The sequence below is a fragment of the Olea europaea genome, chromosome 13 (genome assembly GCF_002742605.1).
Source record: "Olea europaea var. sylvestris chromosome 13, O_europaea_v1, whole genome shotgun sequence".
Taxonomy (NCBI): Eukaryota; Viridiplantae; Streptophyta; class Magnoliopsida; order Lamiales; family Oleaceae; genus Olea; species Olea europaea.
The window spans coordinates 29,393,080-29,407,959 of NC_036249.1; the positions used below are offsets into that span (position 1 = coordinate 29,393,080).

General features: G+C 35.9%; 2 protein-coding genes across 4 annotated transcripts; both read left to right on the forward strand.

Moving 5' to 3' along the window:
* Nucleotides 1-540: 540 nt before the first annotated feature.
* Nucleotides 541-10,308, forward strand: LOC111408109 (protein root UVB sensitive 5). Of its 3 annotated transcripts, XM_023037898.1 has the most exons (15): nt 541-909; nt 1,018-1,077; nt 1,295-1,452; nt 1,606-1,706; nt 6,631-6,689; nt 6,913-6,959; nt 7,041-7,119; nt 7,207-7,279; nt 7,765-7,854; nt 8,317-8,376; nt 8,478-8,591; nt 8,785-8,845; nt 8,941-9,059; nt 9,522-9,614; nt 9,688-10,308. In XM_023037898.1, the coding sequence occupies exons 1-15, from the start codon at nt 755-757 to the stop codon at nt 9,931-9,933; spliced, it is 1,515 nt and encodes a 504-aa protein (XP_022893666.1). In that variant the 5' UTR covers nt 541-754; the 3' UTR covers nt 9,934-10,308. The 3 variants fall into 3 exon arrangements, with proteins under 3 accessions (XP_022893666.1, XP_022893667.1, XP_022893668.1); XM_023037900.1 differs by lacking the exon at nt 1,295-1,452 and having other exon boundaries at nt 890-909; XM_023037899.1 differs by lacking the exon at nt 1,295-1,452 and having other exon boundaries at nt 788-1,077.
* A 648-nt stretch (nt 10,309-10,956) lies between these two features.
* LOC111408637 lies at nt 10,957-13,568 on the forward strand. The gene is made up of 4 exons (XM_023038378.1): nt 10,957-11,215; nt 11,512-11,592; nt 13,242-13,418; nt 13,492-13,568. The coding sequence occupies exons 2-4, from the start codon at nt 11,535-11,537 to the stop codon at nt 13,566-13,568; spliced, it is 312 nt and encodes a 103-aa protein (XP_022894146.1). The 5' UTR covers nt 10,957-11,215; nt 11,512-11,534.
* Nucleotides 13,569-14,880: the final 1,312 nt, after the last annotated feature.

The following is a 14,880-nucleotide window of genomic DNA, read 5'->3' on the forward strand; positions in this document are numbered from 1 at the left end:
TTGGACTTTTATTATTGTTTCAGTATTTTAGTTGGACTTTTATTTTTGTTTTAGTTGGACTTTTATTTAAATTTACGTATTTTAATTAGGACTTAAATAATGGGCTTGACCCTATATTTCTAGGTTTTCATTATTTAAACCTATCATTGGTTTGTAATTTGGGAGTTGATGAATTTTGATTAAATTATAACGTTGGCTTCAGCCGTTTGCCTCTCTGCTCCCTGCCTCTGTTCTTCTTCCTCTCTCTCTTTCTACCATCTCTTCTTGTTTTAGTTATTGAATCCTTCACCCTACATCACTTAGACTATAGGATTTGAATAGAATTCTACATATTCTATAAGGTTTTGACATAATTCTACGTTACTAAAAATTCATAACTTTGTCACGTAGAATAACTAATTACATCAATTTTTTTAAAAAAAGAAGATAAATAAATATCAACAGATTCAAAATCGGTTCAATAGAGTTTTTAAAGCGGAATGATTAGTTAATTTTTTTTACGATTAAAGATATGTTTAATTTTTTAATTGTTTATTTCAGATTCTTATAAAAGGGGAACCAATCCCACCTTTTGATTTTTTAATTGATAAATGAAAAAATTGAAAAACGAACCATAAATGACATTAGTCTCCCATCTGGAAATATTTTATTCTATTTTAGAAAAATACTTATTTATGTAACAATTGAATTTATTAAGCTTGAACACAGCCAATTATATCCAAAATTATCATTATCAACGAAAAAAGAGGGAAAAATGTCCAGCGCTTTGCCACTCTCCTCCCCGAGCTTCAGATTTGACTCCCGGCAAAAGTCAACTCATCCGAGATTTCAGCGGTTGCAAGTCTTCTGCAAACCCTTGAAATCCCATTCCCAAGAAGCAGAACTTGAAGCAAACTCCCAAAATATTGAGTATTAATACATCTATATACAGTTGTTTGAAACTGTTTATGTTTTCACTGTACAGTTTCGAGTTGTACATATTTTGCAGTTTTTACTTTTGGGTCTTCTTGATTGCAGTGAGGAAGGTAATGGGCACCAGGTTTTGGTGGAGAAATACGGCAATGGCACTTCCAAGAGGTATATACTAATTGGGAACTTATTACCTACAAGAATTGACTTGTTTTAAAAGCTTATTACTTATAAGTAAACTTTATAGATCTGTTTTTCCTTTCTTCTTGTTTCTTTACCAAAGTATGAGTTTCTTTCCTGGAAATGAGGCATGGTTTTGATGGTTTTTTTGCTAATTGTGGACTTGCATTAAATGTGCCGATTTGCATTGGATGCACTGATATAGGTACATTGTAGAAAATGATTCAGTCATTAGGACAATTCTCAAGGAGCATTTGCCTGGAACCAATGTATCAGAAGATTCAAATACCCCAGAATCTCATGATGAATTGTTTTGGCTTCCTAAAATTATTAAAGATTTTGTCCTACCTTCAGGATTCCCAGGTTGCCTATCTAACTGAGCTTTAGGAGTTTCATTTTATTTTAGGAAAAAAATAAAAATTTACATCTTGTGCCGCATCCATATAATTATTACATATGACTAGAAGAACTTTTAGTTGATAAACACTTTCCAATTGTTTTTTGCTTCTGCTGCAGAATCAGTTTCTGATGATTACTTGGATTACATATTGCTACAGTTCCCCACCAACGTCACTGGGTGGATCTGTCATACATTGGTCACTTCCAGTCTCTTAAAGGCATGTGAATCTAACCCAAGCCGTTAATTTTGCTCGGGTATGTCAATTAATAGCATTGGCAAACATTTCGAGACTTCTGCGTCTTCAATCGTAAAGATATTCAGTGTTTGTTCTTGTAAATCTTTGTTATTGTTACTAGTACTTGCTTTTATTACGCCTTTTGACCCCTCCATAAAAACCCATTAGTTTGCATTCTTAATGCATTTGAGGCTTGCGCATTGCAACGATTCTTCAAATAGAACTATAACCTATATCTGATGCAGCACCAACGGGACAATTAATTGAGAAATAGAACAGATCTATAGGGAGAGGGAATTAAAGAGAAGAATGGGGAATTAAAGGGGGGAAGAAGAAGAATTTAACAGAAGATGATAGAAAAAGGGGAGGGATGCGCCATAAGCCACCAAAATAATTATTTATTGATTATCAACTGAAAATTACAATGCAAAATAGGTTTAAATAGTAAAGCAATCCTAACGAGCTTGGGCCCGAGCCCATACAAGTCCAAATTTAAATAATAGTCCAAGAAAATAAATAAAGTTTAAATAAAATAAATAAACGTCGTCCGATGTCCTCACCAACTCTCTCGGGGTGGGAGAAAAACTCAACCCTGTCGAGTTGATGGATAGTATAGGCTGCAGTCAATCTGATACTCCAAATGCGTCAAGTCAAGCCACGGGGGACGATCTTTCTGACGAACCAAGTAACGAAATTCCATGATTGATAGTACTGAAAACTGTAGCTTATTCCCAAGAATATGATCTGACCAAAGGGGGCGATCTTTCCTTCTAACCAAGTACTGATACTGGATTTCAAATAACCAATACTCATGCACCTCATCTTCAAAATTTTCACATGATTGTACATAATGAGGAGCATAAGAAGTACGTCGATCTACCCAACAAAAAAAGAAGTACTGAATTTTGCCATCATTGGTTAATACAACACGTTCATCTAAAATAACATCAATTTTATCTTTGTGTGCTGTGATAGATGGTATTAAAGTAGAAATATCAATATAATCAAATTGGGGGTCCACAAAGTTAGGTAGAAATGGATCATCAAAGGAAGTAATACAGTGTTTGTAAGTAATGAAGTCCTCAATATTTAAAGTAGAGTGGTAGTTAAAATGTGATGAAAGGGCAATGACATGTGCATTTGAACCAACATGCTTTAAAATTTTTAAAGGACTAGCACTACAAGTTTGCAATATGACATAATCCCCAATATTAAATTCAAAATATCGTTTATGCGAATCAGCTTGAAGTTCATATAATGCATTACTTGCGTCATGTTGTTTATTGATCTCAATATGCAAGTCATGAAGATGATATACAAATGCTTCAGCTGACAACGACACACTAGCATGCGGGGACATGGGAATAAGATCTAACGGTCGCCTAGACTTATAACTATGAACAATTTCAAATGGATTTAGACCTAGAGACCGATTCATAGAATTGTTAAATGCGATGTGAACAGTTGGGGGGATCGAGTCCCAATTCTCAAGATTTTTCTGGACTAGAGATTGTAATAAATTGGCAAGACTTCGGTTAGCAATTTCGTTTTGACCATCAGTTTGAGGTTGGTCAGTAGTGGATAATTTCGATTTAGTGCTAGAAACAAGCGACTGGATTCTCCAAGGGTGACTAGTGAAATCATCAAACTCTTTGAGTTGGGTAAGGGTATGACATATAACATGTGATCGAGAGTTGTCGGAAACAAGGGGTACAGTTTCTAAAGTCTCGAGAAGGGTCGGGATTCCACTTAAGGAAGTGTCCTCACTATAATCATCAAAATCTTCAAGTTTAGGGTCATATGCTAGATCTTCTAACGACTCTTCTATTGCATTCTTTCATTCTTCTATGACTGAGGCTCGATTAGGACATTTGGAAGAGATGTGGCCAAAGTCCTTACAGCTGATGCATAGCAAGTGAGAAGTCTTTGGAGTTTCACAAATTATACCCTTATTTTCCAAAATTGGAGGAACATTAGATAGCAGAGGTCCTAGAAGGGACTTAACAGGAGGAAGTGGAGCCACATTAGACGGGGGAGGTCCTAGAAGGGACTTAATAGGAGGAAGTGGAGCCAATGAAACCGAAAGATGATTGTCATTACGCTTTCTACATGAAGAAGACGACCTTGGGCTATCACGACCTTTACACTTGTTTTTCCAAAGGGAAGGAACACTAGACTGGGAAGGCTCTATAATAGACTTATGATGAGATGACGCTAATGAGATGGGTGAACGATGGTGATTACGCTTTTCATATGCAGTACTGATAAGTAACTCGTAGTCCCGAGCTAAAGAGTAAGCTTGATCAAGAGTAGTGATGCCTCGAAAGAAAAGCTCACGCCTAAGTTCATTTCGTAGACCTTGTATAAACCTACTTAAAGTCAGGGCCACAACCTCAACGACATGACATTTCACTCGAAATTCCTCAAATTGAGCAATGTACTCAGTTACTAGCCGATTCTCTTGTGTAAGGGTGTTTCATTGGGTAAAAATTTCATGATCTAAGCAACCATCGAAAGTAGGAATATCTAAGTCAATATCTCTAAAGAAACGCTCCTTACGACGAGGAAGAGAATGAGTACCATGATGATCATGGCCTTGTTCTCGCTCACGAACCTGATCCCTAGTCCTACGATCGCGTCGAAAATATTCTTGATCACTTTGTCCACGATGATATTGTCTATTATGAGACGCTTCAGAATTAGTGTCAGTCAAACCAGGGGTTCGCTTAAAATTGCTCAACTTAGTAGCTAGGGTCTTTCTTTCCTCACGAGTAGCAGTTATATCTGATTGGACAGTCGATAGACTAGTGGAAAGTTGCGCTAATTGTCTAGTGAGTGCATCAAATTGGGATGGATCTATGGTCAATGTATTGGAAATAGAGACGACAAGACGACCACTACGCAACTACATCTAATGTAATACCAGTTAAATGATGTGCTATGATGAGATCAGTGAACAATACGTGCAAGTAATGGAAAATAACTTGTACCAATTTTTTTTATTTAATTTTAAATATTGGGATTAATTAAATCTAAAACAAGCTAATACTGCTGGTACATGTAAAATGGCAAAGCAAGGGTCAAACACAGTAGTTAAATTCTCCAATCAATTTAAGTGGGGAACAATGAAAGTCAATTCGGTCACTGGTGTCAATTCGATTAATGGTTTCGATCAAGTGGGGTTTAAGACTAAAATTATCACGATAACAGCAGCACAAGATTTTAATTGATGCAATTTTAAAAATGAAGTAGTAGTATAAACCAATACTAAATAGAGATCAAGGACTCCCTGATGTTTAGTTTTGATTATTTGTATGCCGATTGATCTGAATTGTCGACTTATGAGCCCCAACTATGCTTCTGTTCTTCCCTTCGTATCCAATGGTTCTAGCCCCTGTAGACTGTAACTTGTGCTGGTTTTGGTGTGGACATAAAACTGTGTGTAGTGACTGTGGCTTTTAGATTGTTGAGATGGACGAGGAAATATATGAGTGTGGTAATTGTGTTGGAAGTGTATGATCTTGGGTTGGTGGTGGTGGCGGCTTATAGCGATGAAGCGGTAGTGCTCTGGATGCCTGGGTACAATAGATAATGAAGTGGTGGCGTGATGGTGATTAGAGGCGACAACGGCAAGATAGTGGTTGTGAGAGAGAAATCGGGTGAAACTGTAGGGTATTTGATGTTAATGGATTGGTTATAATCGGGCTTGGTTGGATATTTGGGACTGATTATGGGTTGAATGGTGTTGAGCCGATTGTGATAATATGTGATAAGTGGGTTGGATTTAGTGTTTATTGGGCTGAAAAGCAAGTGGATTGGCTAAATAGATGATGAGAGATGGGTTGTGCGTTTCGTGAGCTTTGGAAGTAATTTGGGCTACTAGCTTATGGCCCAAGTGTTTTGATAAAAAAATGAATGAAGTAGGTTATAGAGATGGAATATATGGGCTGAAGGGCTAAGTAGGCTTGAATGCTAGGGTTTGAGATTTGTGGAACAACACCACAATTATTTTTTTTATTTAGGAGCAGCAGCAGCAGGGAAAAAATGAGATTTTTTTTTTTTGGTGTGAACAGTAACTTTTTTTTTTTAAGCTGATAATACAGAAAAAATGAATTTTCGAATGTGAATAGTACCCGTGAACAGTAACACGAATTTTTTTTTCTTTTTTTTGGGAACAACTATGAAGAAGCTGGAAAAATAATAACTTGGCTGCTTATGCTAAAAGTCTATTTGTTTGTGCTGTTCCACAAGTTCTTAGGAAAGAAATAGGAAGAGATTTTTGAATTGGAGATGAGAGATTACCCAAGTTTAGGCTCTGATACCAAATTTGATGCAGCACCAACGGGACAATTAATTGAGAAATAGAACAGATCTATAGGGAGAGGGAATTAAAGAGAAGAATGGGGAATTAAAGGGGAGAAGAATTTAACAGAAGAGGATAGAAAAAGGGGAGGGATGCGTCATAAGCCACCAAAATAATTATTCATTGATCATCAACTGAAAATTACAATGCAAAATAGGTTTAAATAGTAAAGCAATCCTAACGAGTTTGGGCCCGAGCCCATACAAGTCCAAATTTAAATAATAGTCCAAGAAAATAAATAAAGCTTAAATAAAATAAGGAAACGTCGTCTGATATCCTTATCAGTATCCCCATCACATGCTGGTAGTCCAATTAGGTTCTAGGATTTTTCCTTCTTATGAACAATAACATTGATATTTCACTCACGCTGCCTTTGGCAGTTGTGAGTTGCCCATCATTTTTTTCCCTTTTCCTCCTTGGTCAACAATCAGAACGTAAGGTTATATAAATCTTACCTTGATGATATCATTTATAGCTTACTCATGCTGAACCGATGCACCTTAATGCTCACAGAGTCATACTAAGTTTTATGTTCCAATGTAGGCTGTTGGAGTAGGCTCATTCTCAGGAACTACTGCTGCAGCTTCTGCTGCTGCCATTAGGTAAATTTTATCATTATTACTTAGTGGCGTCTTCTATGAAGTGTTGTCTTCAAACTTCAATTATTCTGAAGAAGTAAGGCTTTTTGTCCATAATTGGATCCTAATTTGTTTTGCTTTTTGAGTTTAGCATTTATGCCTATGAAAGAATCTGAGTTTCTCATTTTCAGTCTGTTCAAAAGCTGGTGTTTAGTGGATTAATATGGATTATCTGATTTTTCTGTAGTTGGGTGTCAAAGGATGGCATTGGTGCTATTGGACGCTTATTCATTGGTCTGGCTATTCCAATTAAATGAAAGAAAGGGAAACCACTGAGATTAATTCGTGTAATAATGGCTTACTTGCTTCTTTCAGGTGGAAGATTTGGCGATCTTTTCGATGATGACCCTAGGCAATGGCGCTTGTACGCAGATTTCATTGGGAGTGCAGGAAGGTACTTGGAATTTACTTCTTTGGAGGTGCATGTGTGTTCACTGTGTTGTCAGTGCACCTTATAATGGAAATTCATCTTTTCTTGCAGCATTTTTGATCTAAGTACCCAATTATATCCTTCCTATTTCCTGCCATTGGCGTCACTTGGTAATCTTGCCAAGGTAAAAATTCCATTGCATTATGTTTCAAAAAATTAGCTGGTTTTGGAGCATTTTTAGATCCGTCTACTGTATTCAGATAAAGGGGGCCCCACGGTGCAAACAGAGGTCCCTCTGTTTCACCATGTTCAAAAGTATTTTATGAAAACAGCGAAATGAATACTGCCAAATACAGAAGTCATATATTTGATGTTTTCATTGTTTTCGGTCAAAAGCTTACTGAAATATTTCTGACATGGAGTACACTAGCGCATTTTCATCCAAATGCATGGACTCACGTCATAGATTACTAAGGACGCTTTCTGAAAACCTTCTTTGAAACATGCTTTCAAATGGTTATCACAATGAGCTTAGATCAAAGAGCCTTAGTTTGACCTTCTTCGCTCTATCAGATTGCTTATTGTAATTAAATTTTTGCAAGAATATTTAAAGGATGTTGAAGTAGATGTTGATGGATAACATCCAATGGAAACCATTTATTTTTGCAGGCGGTGGGGAGGGGTCTGAGAGATCCTTCATTCCGGGTTATACAGAACCATTTTGCAATCTCTGGAAATCTGGGAGAGGTAGCAGCAAAGGTATTCCCTTGGATTTCTCCCTGCTCTTGCTCACATATGACGTGCATCATTACTTGAAATTTGTAGTAAACATATACAGTCACGGGTTCTTAGTCTGTCTAATTTCACTAGTAGGTTTTATACATGTTATGCTTTAACCAAAAGCGTAAGCTGCATGCCATCTTACGTGGTGTATTTTGCATAAGTTTACAGGACACTGCAAGCACCTTGCAAACAAGATTATCTCGTAGTGCTGTTGTTATTCATGTGCATGCACAATATTTATCAGCAACTTTTAGTCATTTATGTTGTGGTAGTCTTTTTTTTTTTTTTTTTTTAAACTTTGCTTATCGATTATAAGAAACATAATAAAACCAATTCTTATAGTTCAACATAATATCAGGCCATGCTTCTCCTAAATTGTTTCTAGCACTATTATATTTATTATTATAATCTTCTGAATTTTGTGGTCAAAATTGCTAGGAGGAGGTTTGGGAAGTAGCTGCCGAGCTGATTGGCCTTGCTCTGGGAATACTAGCCCTGGTGTGTTACGTGAATTTTATATATTATCTCAGTATTATCTGGATACAAATCTCAATACATCATCAATTATTCCTTTTAGCTTAATCAGAAACAAAATTTAGGATACACCTGGTATTTCATTGTCATATCCTGTGTTGGGATCAACATGGTTGAGCGTGCGACTTCTACACATTTGGCTCCGCTACAAGTCCCTCTCAGTTTTGCGGTTCAATACGGTAAAATATGAATTTTACTTTCTGGGAAGGGGGATGGTAGTGACTCTCAAATTTTTTTTTCTCAAGAGAAGTTTCATTTACACAGGAGACGACATAGTCGGTGGTGATGATAAACTTGGGAAGGATAAAATAGCTATTTGATTTTGCGCTGCCAATCTGTTTCTTTTGTCCTCACTTATTCTTTTGCTTACAGATAAATCTCAAGCGAGCTCGTATACTGCTGAACTCACATATTTTGTATGCTAAAGTTCCAGGTAAGTCAATGCTTGTATCTCAATCTCACCTACTTTAGCAAAACATTTTCTGGAAGAATGAAAATACTCGATTACTTATCTATTTTTTAAAATAGGAATTGACGATTGCAACCAGATGGAAAATATATTAATATGGGAAAGATTTTGTCGACCAAGAATCATTTTTGGGGTGTCCTTGGAAGAGATGGTTATTGGCAAGAGACGTGGCTCTACGGTATTGCTACACTGTGTTATGTATTACATTTTTTATTTTATGCTGATCGCCAATCAACTATTGTACACCATTTGGCAATAAATTATATTTCCTGCTAGGCATGTTCACTAGAAAATCTGAAAGTAATTCTCAAGGCAGAAAGGTGGGTAGGCTTTGTTTGTTTCAGAACTTATTCCAATAGAGTGTTTTGCTTCATTGCCATATGCATCAATGTAGTTTCTTTATTGTCTCAAAGTTATTGCATTTATCATGAACTTACTGTAATTATCAAATAATTTGGTTACATTTGTGGTATGTCTGGTAAGGTGCATTTGTACAGTATTGAATTAAGTAATAAAAATAAGTTTTAATTATTAGTGTCCAAACATAGCCTTATCAAACAAGTGCCCAAGAAACTAATGGATTTCAAATGCATTTATGAAAGGTTGAAGCCATAGCATTTTTTTTGTTTAATTTGTTTAGGCGAGGATGCTTCTCAAATTATACGTGGAAGAGAAATATTTTCTTGTGGTGAATCAACTGCAAACAAAATTTGAGGTCTTCGTATCCTTCAAGGTACTCAATTGAAGTGTCTATGAATATTTGATGAAAGTGAAAATAGTGTACATAACTCGATTTCCTGCTGCAGGAGGGAGCTACAAGTCTATCAGTTCTGCGAAGCATGTGGCAAACCTACTGGCTCGACCAAAACTGGAGTAGGTCAGATGACTTGTTTGAGCAACTTGAACGAAGCTTGATTGAATTAAAGGCTGGGTTTGACAACTTCTTGCAACAACTGGAAGAGGCCGGATGGGACACAAACCAAATAAATCTTAAGGTGCCCAAGGAAATTTCAATCGAAGAAACATCTAACAGTCTAAACGGTGACTTGTAATGCAGAAACTGTTTTCTTATGCACACGGTCGAATGTACTTTTTGGAATTCAAATTTCTCCAAGGTGATTAGAGGCAGCATCTCCTTTGCGAGTTGATCTCGGAATGAGCTGGATACAATTTGCTATCTATCTCCTCTCCACCTTTCTTTCAAGCTTCATCGAGCTGCAAATGAATTGTAATATTAAATAGCATTTGCAGAAAATATGTTAGGTGAATTTATCAGCAATTTTATGGTCAGCTGGAACTACAAGTCTCTCAATTGTATGTACTTGACTATCGCTGTTAAGCATGCATGAAGTGAACTGAACTTCATTGTGTTGGGAATTTACATATCAGGCACAACGGAAATAAAAATAGATTTCAATTTCCATCAAGGATCTGCTTTGTGTTTAGATAGAAATTGTGATAAAAGTTATAATTTTTTTTTAAACCTGCAAACTCTTTTGCCTTTTTTTTTTTTTTTTTTTTTTTTCAACCTTGATCTGCCATTCGCCGTTGTCCAATTGTCCAGCCTCCAATAGAATATCACACATAGAACAAGATTGTAGGGAATCAAGGTTTTCTCCTTCCTGTGCTAGCAAGAATGAAATTTTCTACAAATTCTCTTCCATGAAATAATATTACACGTAAATCGAAAATTTTTCCTTCTTTTTCAATCACTCATTTTTCTAAAAAATACTATTCTCCCTATTTTCATTTTCAGGTAATGGGGATCAAACAGGGGCTTAATCCCCAATTTATTGATATAATTATAATTTGGTTCCTAGTTTTCAAAATGGTGCAAAATGGTCCTCCAACATTTTGAAACAGAACACACAAAACAGGAAAAAATAAAAAAACCGAAAAGAAAAAGAATTAAAGGATTCAGGAAGAAAGCCCCCGCCCCAAAATACCAACTGCCTTTGCCGACCTCCACCAAACCCAATTCCCGGTCCTGTGGCGAGGCCGCCCTTCAGGCCCAAAACCGGAGTGGGCCTATTTTCGGCCCAATTATTATTGTTATTATTTTAAATTGAAGTAAATGGAAATCAGTGTGCGTTTTTTCTCATCTTCCGTCTTTTCGTTTTGTGGCTGGCGCTTTCTCCTTCTTCTTCTCCGGTTCGTTCTTCTCATCCTCAGCCCGTCAGCCGGTGGTGGAGACCGTGGGGCCACCAGAATTCTCCGCCACAGCACCCTCCGCAGGCTGCGGTTCCAAGCTCATCAACCACACGTGACACTCGGTCGGCGGTCTCTCCCCTATGATTTGTCCCACTCCCACAATTTAAACCCGCTGTTTCGTAGGTACAAATTCACTTTTTTTTCTCATCTTATCTTGTTCGATAATTTTTGAGAATTAGGGTTTGATTAACACAGCTGGTTGGAGGCAGGATACGATTCCTAGAAATTTTCATTTATAAATGATTAAAATTATGGAATAATAGTAAAAACAAAATCTTGAAGAAATAAATCATTAGAAGAGAATATAAAAAGAATTTGATTTGCTTTTTCATCAATATACAGTGGCAATCATCTATTTTATTCTATTACTGTCTAATTGAAGTATATTTGTGTCCTTGCTGATGTTCTTCTATTTGCAGGCAGCAGGCTGTTGCAGGATTAGATGCAGATGGCAGGCAAATTGTCGCACGAGCAGAATCTGAAGCAACTAACTATGAGAGGTTTAGTTTACAGCTATCTTGCATACTGCTCTGTATCTGTCTTGTGATTTTTTTCTAAGTAGATTTAACATGTCATAACTTACTGAGCGAAGAGACTAAAAGCATTGTGCAGTCTCTCTTTCCCTCCTTGACCTCCCAAAAAACACCCACTCATTTGTCTAAGACTGGTTATGGAGTATGATTATGCATATGTTACCATTATGTATATCTCATCTTAAAGGAGATATATGACCCTTGTACTCCATAACCAAATTAAAAACTTAGATTTTCCTGACTTAAGCCTCTATATTGCTGCAGGACTACCGTGGTCAGTGATTTTCTATAATAGAGGACATAAATCTGATCATATGGAGTTGAAGAATAGGAAATTAAGATCTTTCTAGGGACTGGAATATGATAAGGCCCTGTTTGGCACCCATTTTTATCAAAATGCATTTTTCTCTCTTCTTTTCAACCACACATTCTTTATTAAAATAATATTACACGTAAATCAAAAACTTTTTCTTATTTTTCAACCACACATTTCCCATCAATTTACTATTCAAAGATGCATTTTCACATAAAAATTCCTACCAAACACCCTCTAAACATCAATTTAAAGTTTTATAATATTCAAGATAGTTGACAGATGGAGGATGCTGAAAACTTTATTGTTAATAAAGAGATTATACAAGTATTCTAGTGTATATGTTGAAGAAGACTGCATAATATAAGAGCAATTTATCCGCTTATATGGAGACATTCAATTTTAGAAAAGACCTTCAACTAGTGAAAACAAATGAAAGAAAATTGAAATGTTGCTAAATAGCTTAGAAGATATGGTATAAAGACTAATTCGCCCGACGTTTTTCCTTTGACCAAAAATCTTGATTAACACTAGGAAAAAGAGACATTAGAGTTTTTTTTTTTTTGCAATGTCCTTCAAATCTAATAACTATGTTAGTTAAATGCATCCGTTACTTATTTCAGGCTTGTGAGTTGTGAAAATGAAATTCTCAAGGGTGTGATTCCATAATTTTCGTTGAAATTCTACTTCTTAGGTAAGCAATGGCTTGCCCTAACTTGTTAGTGAATATATTGGAAATATTTGAAGCCTTATTGGCTTATATAATTGTGGCTTGGTCGATTTATATAATTGGTTATTGTAAGATCAATTGCACAGGCGCACGTAGTATATATTTTGGAAACTCTAATTTATTTAGATTGCAAAGGGCAGAATGGATTGACTATGTTATCAATAAAGAAAGAATTGGTTGAACAGCTAAATTACTCGAATTTGATTAATGTTTTTGCTTCTAAAACGGTAAGGCGAATAGTGTTTAACTAATTGTTTAAAATATTGTTGGTTTTGTTATTTTATAATATAAATCTTTTGTATAATATATTTGGTTGTTGTTTTAATGTTAATAGCAATACGTTGCACGATGCACCGCTGCATTTAAGTTTTTTTTTTTGTTGGGGGGGGGAACTAATTTATGGACTTCTCTTTGGGCCCCTACAATCACAGGACTAGCACTTTGAGGCCCAAAGTGCTGCCGCCACCTCTGCGTTTTTCGACGCCCCACATCATAGAGGCGTGTCTAGTGTACTTTCTTGTAATAACTTGCATTTTTTGCTTAGAATTTTTTTTTTTTTCATATCTGAATCAGGCACCATAGATATGGCAACTCCAAATTTTCTCTTTGGTCTCGCAAAGAAATGTTTCACCGTAGGACTGATAAGCCTAACTGTATCTGATCGTTATGTCAGCCTTATCGCCATTCGCGGCTCCTCAATGTCTCCCACCTTCAACCCCCATGAAAAAAAGTCTGCTGCATTTTTTATGGGTAATTTCATATTTTACTGATTTTTTTACCTCGTGGTAAAGATTTTTTACTAGATTGTTAATGGTCGCTTCAGATGACTATGCATTGGTTGAGAAATTTTGCCTAGAGAAATACAAGTTCTCGTCCGGTGACGTGGTGGTTTTCCGGTAATAAAAGCTCTGGCTACTACTTGTTGATTTCACTTGTCTTTATGAAGTACATTGTCCCTTTTTTTTTAACTTGCAAGTGCTCATTTAACTTCTAATTTTTAAACAATTCTGTTTAGGGGTTTTCAAGAGCATTTGAGGTTGGTTCAATTATATATATTCTGGATCACTAAGCACATAATCAAATGCTTTAATATTTCAAAACAAATGACCCCTGGCCTTTAATTTGTCATTGATCAAGATGAGTTCGCTGATCTATTATTCTTCCCATTGTACATAAGCAGCAATGCAATCTCCCCACTGAACTAATTTGTGGTTGATTCTTGACTGTATTCCTTTCAGTAACCTTATGAATTTCTTTGCCTCACTTAGAAGAAAAAAGTGTATACTGTTTGATAAATTAAATGCCAATCTCTTAACGCTAAAGTTGGTAGAGAGCAGCTTAGGATAATGAAGAAAATTTGCAGCTGGTAATGAATATTGAGGTCTATAGATGCCTGGCGAGATGTTGACTAATATGTTTCTCAAGGAAAGCAGTTCATTAAACTGAGTTTTAGATCAAGTAGCTTGATAAAAGGAGTGTGGGGAAACATGAGCAGATCTTATGTATTTTTTGCATTGATGGCATCAATTTGTAATTTTCACTTTCAACCATCTTCTGATATGGGAAGCTTGAGGTCTGGACTAATGCAACAATTGTTCATATTGAAATCCTAAACATATGCACATGAAATTTACTGTTAACTGTGTGCATCTTTCATCCCTTCTAGAAGGTCATTTAAAGAAGTTTGTTTGATGAAGTTGGGGATTGTAAAAGATTGATGCACTGAATATGCTATTGAGAATAATTAATATTCTATGTGCTTCGGCTTTTACAAATTTAACTTGGTAACAATGATCTCATGGAATATGTTTGAGCACTATACTTTGTGGTATTCTATTCTGTGTTCAAGAGGCATAGGTTAGGGCTTGTAAAAATAACAGCCTTCATTATTTCCTATCCAATCATCATAAACTTTGAAAAAATAAACTACTACATGAAGTATAGCTAGTTCTTAAAATCGTGAAACTAATCCTTCACGATTCTTATGAGGAGAGATGCATTCTTGCAAGTTAAAATCTAATGACATTTCTCTCTGAACGTTGACTTTCTATAAATTATTCACTGATGCCTGTTTTCTTTTTTACATTTGAGAGTTATTGTACTGGAACTTACTTTTTAATTTCTTCAACCATGGCTTTAATTTATTTCAAAAACTTCTGGATTGCAATCATAATTAAAGTGACTCCTATATCATTTGAATGTTATGCTCAGT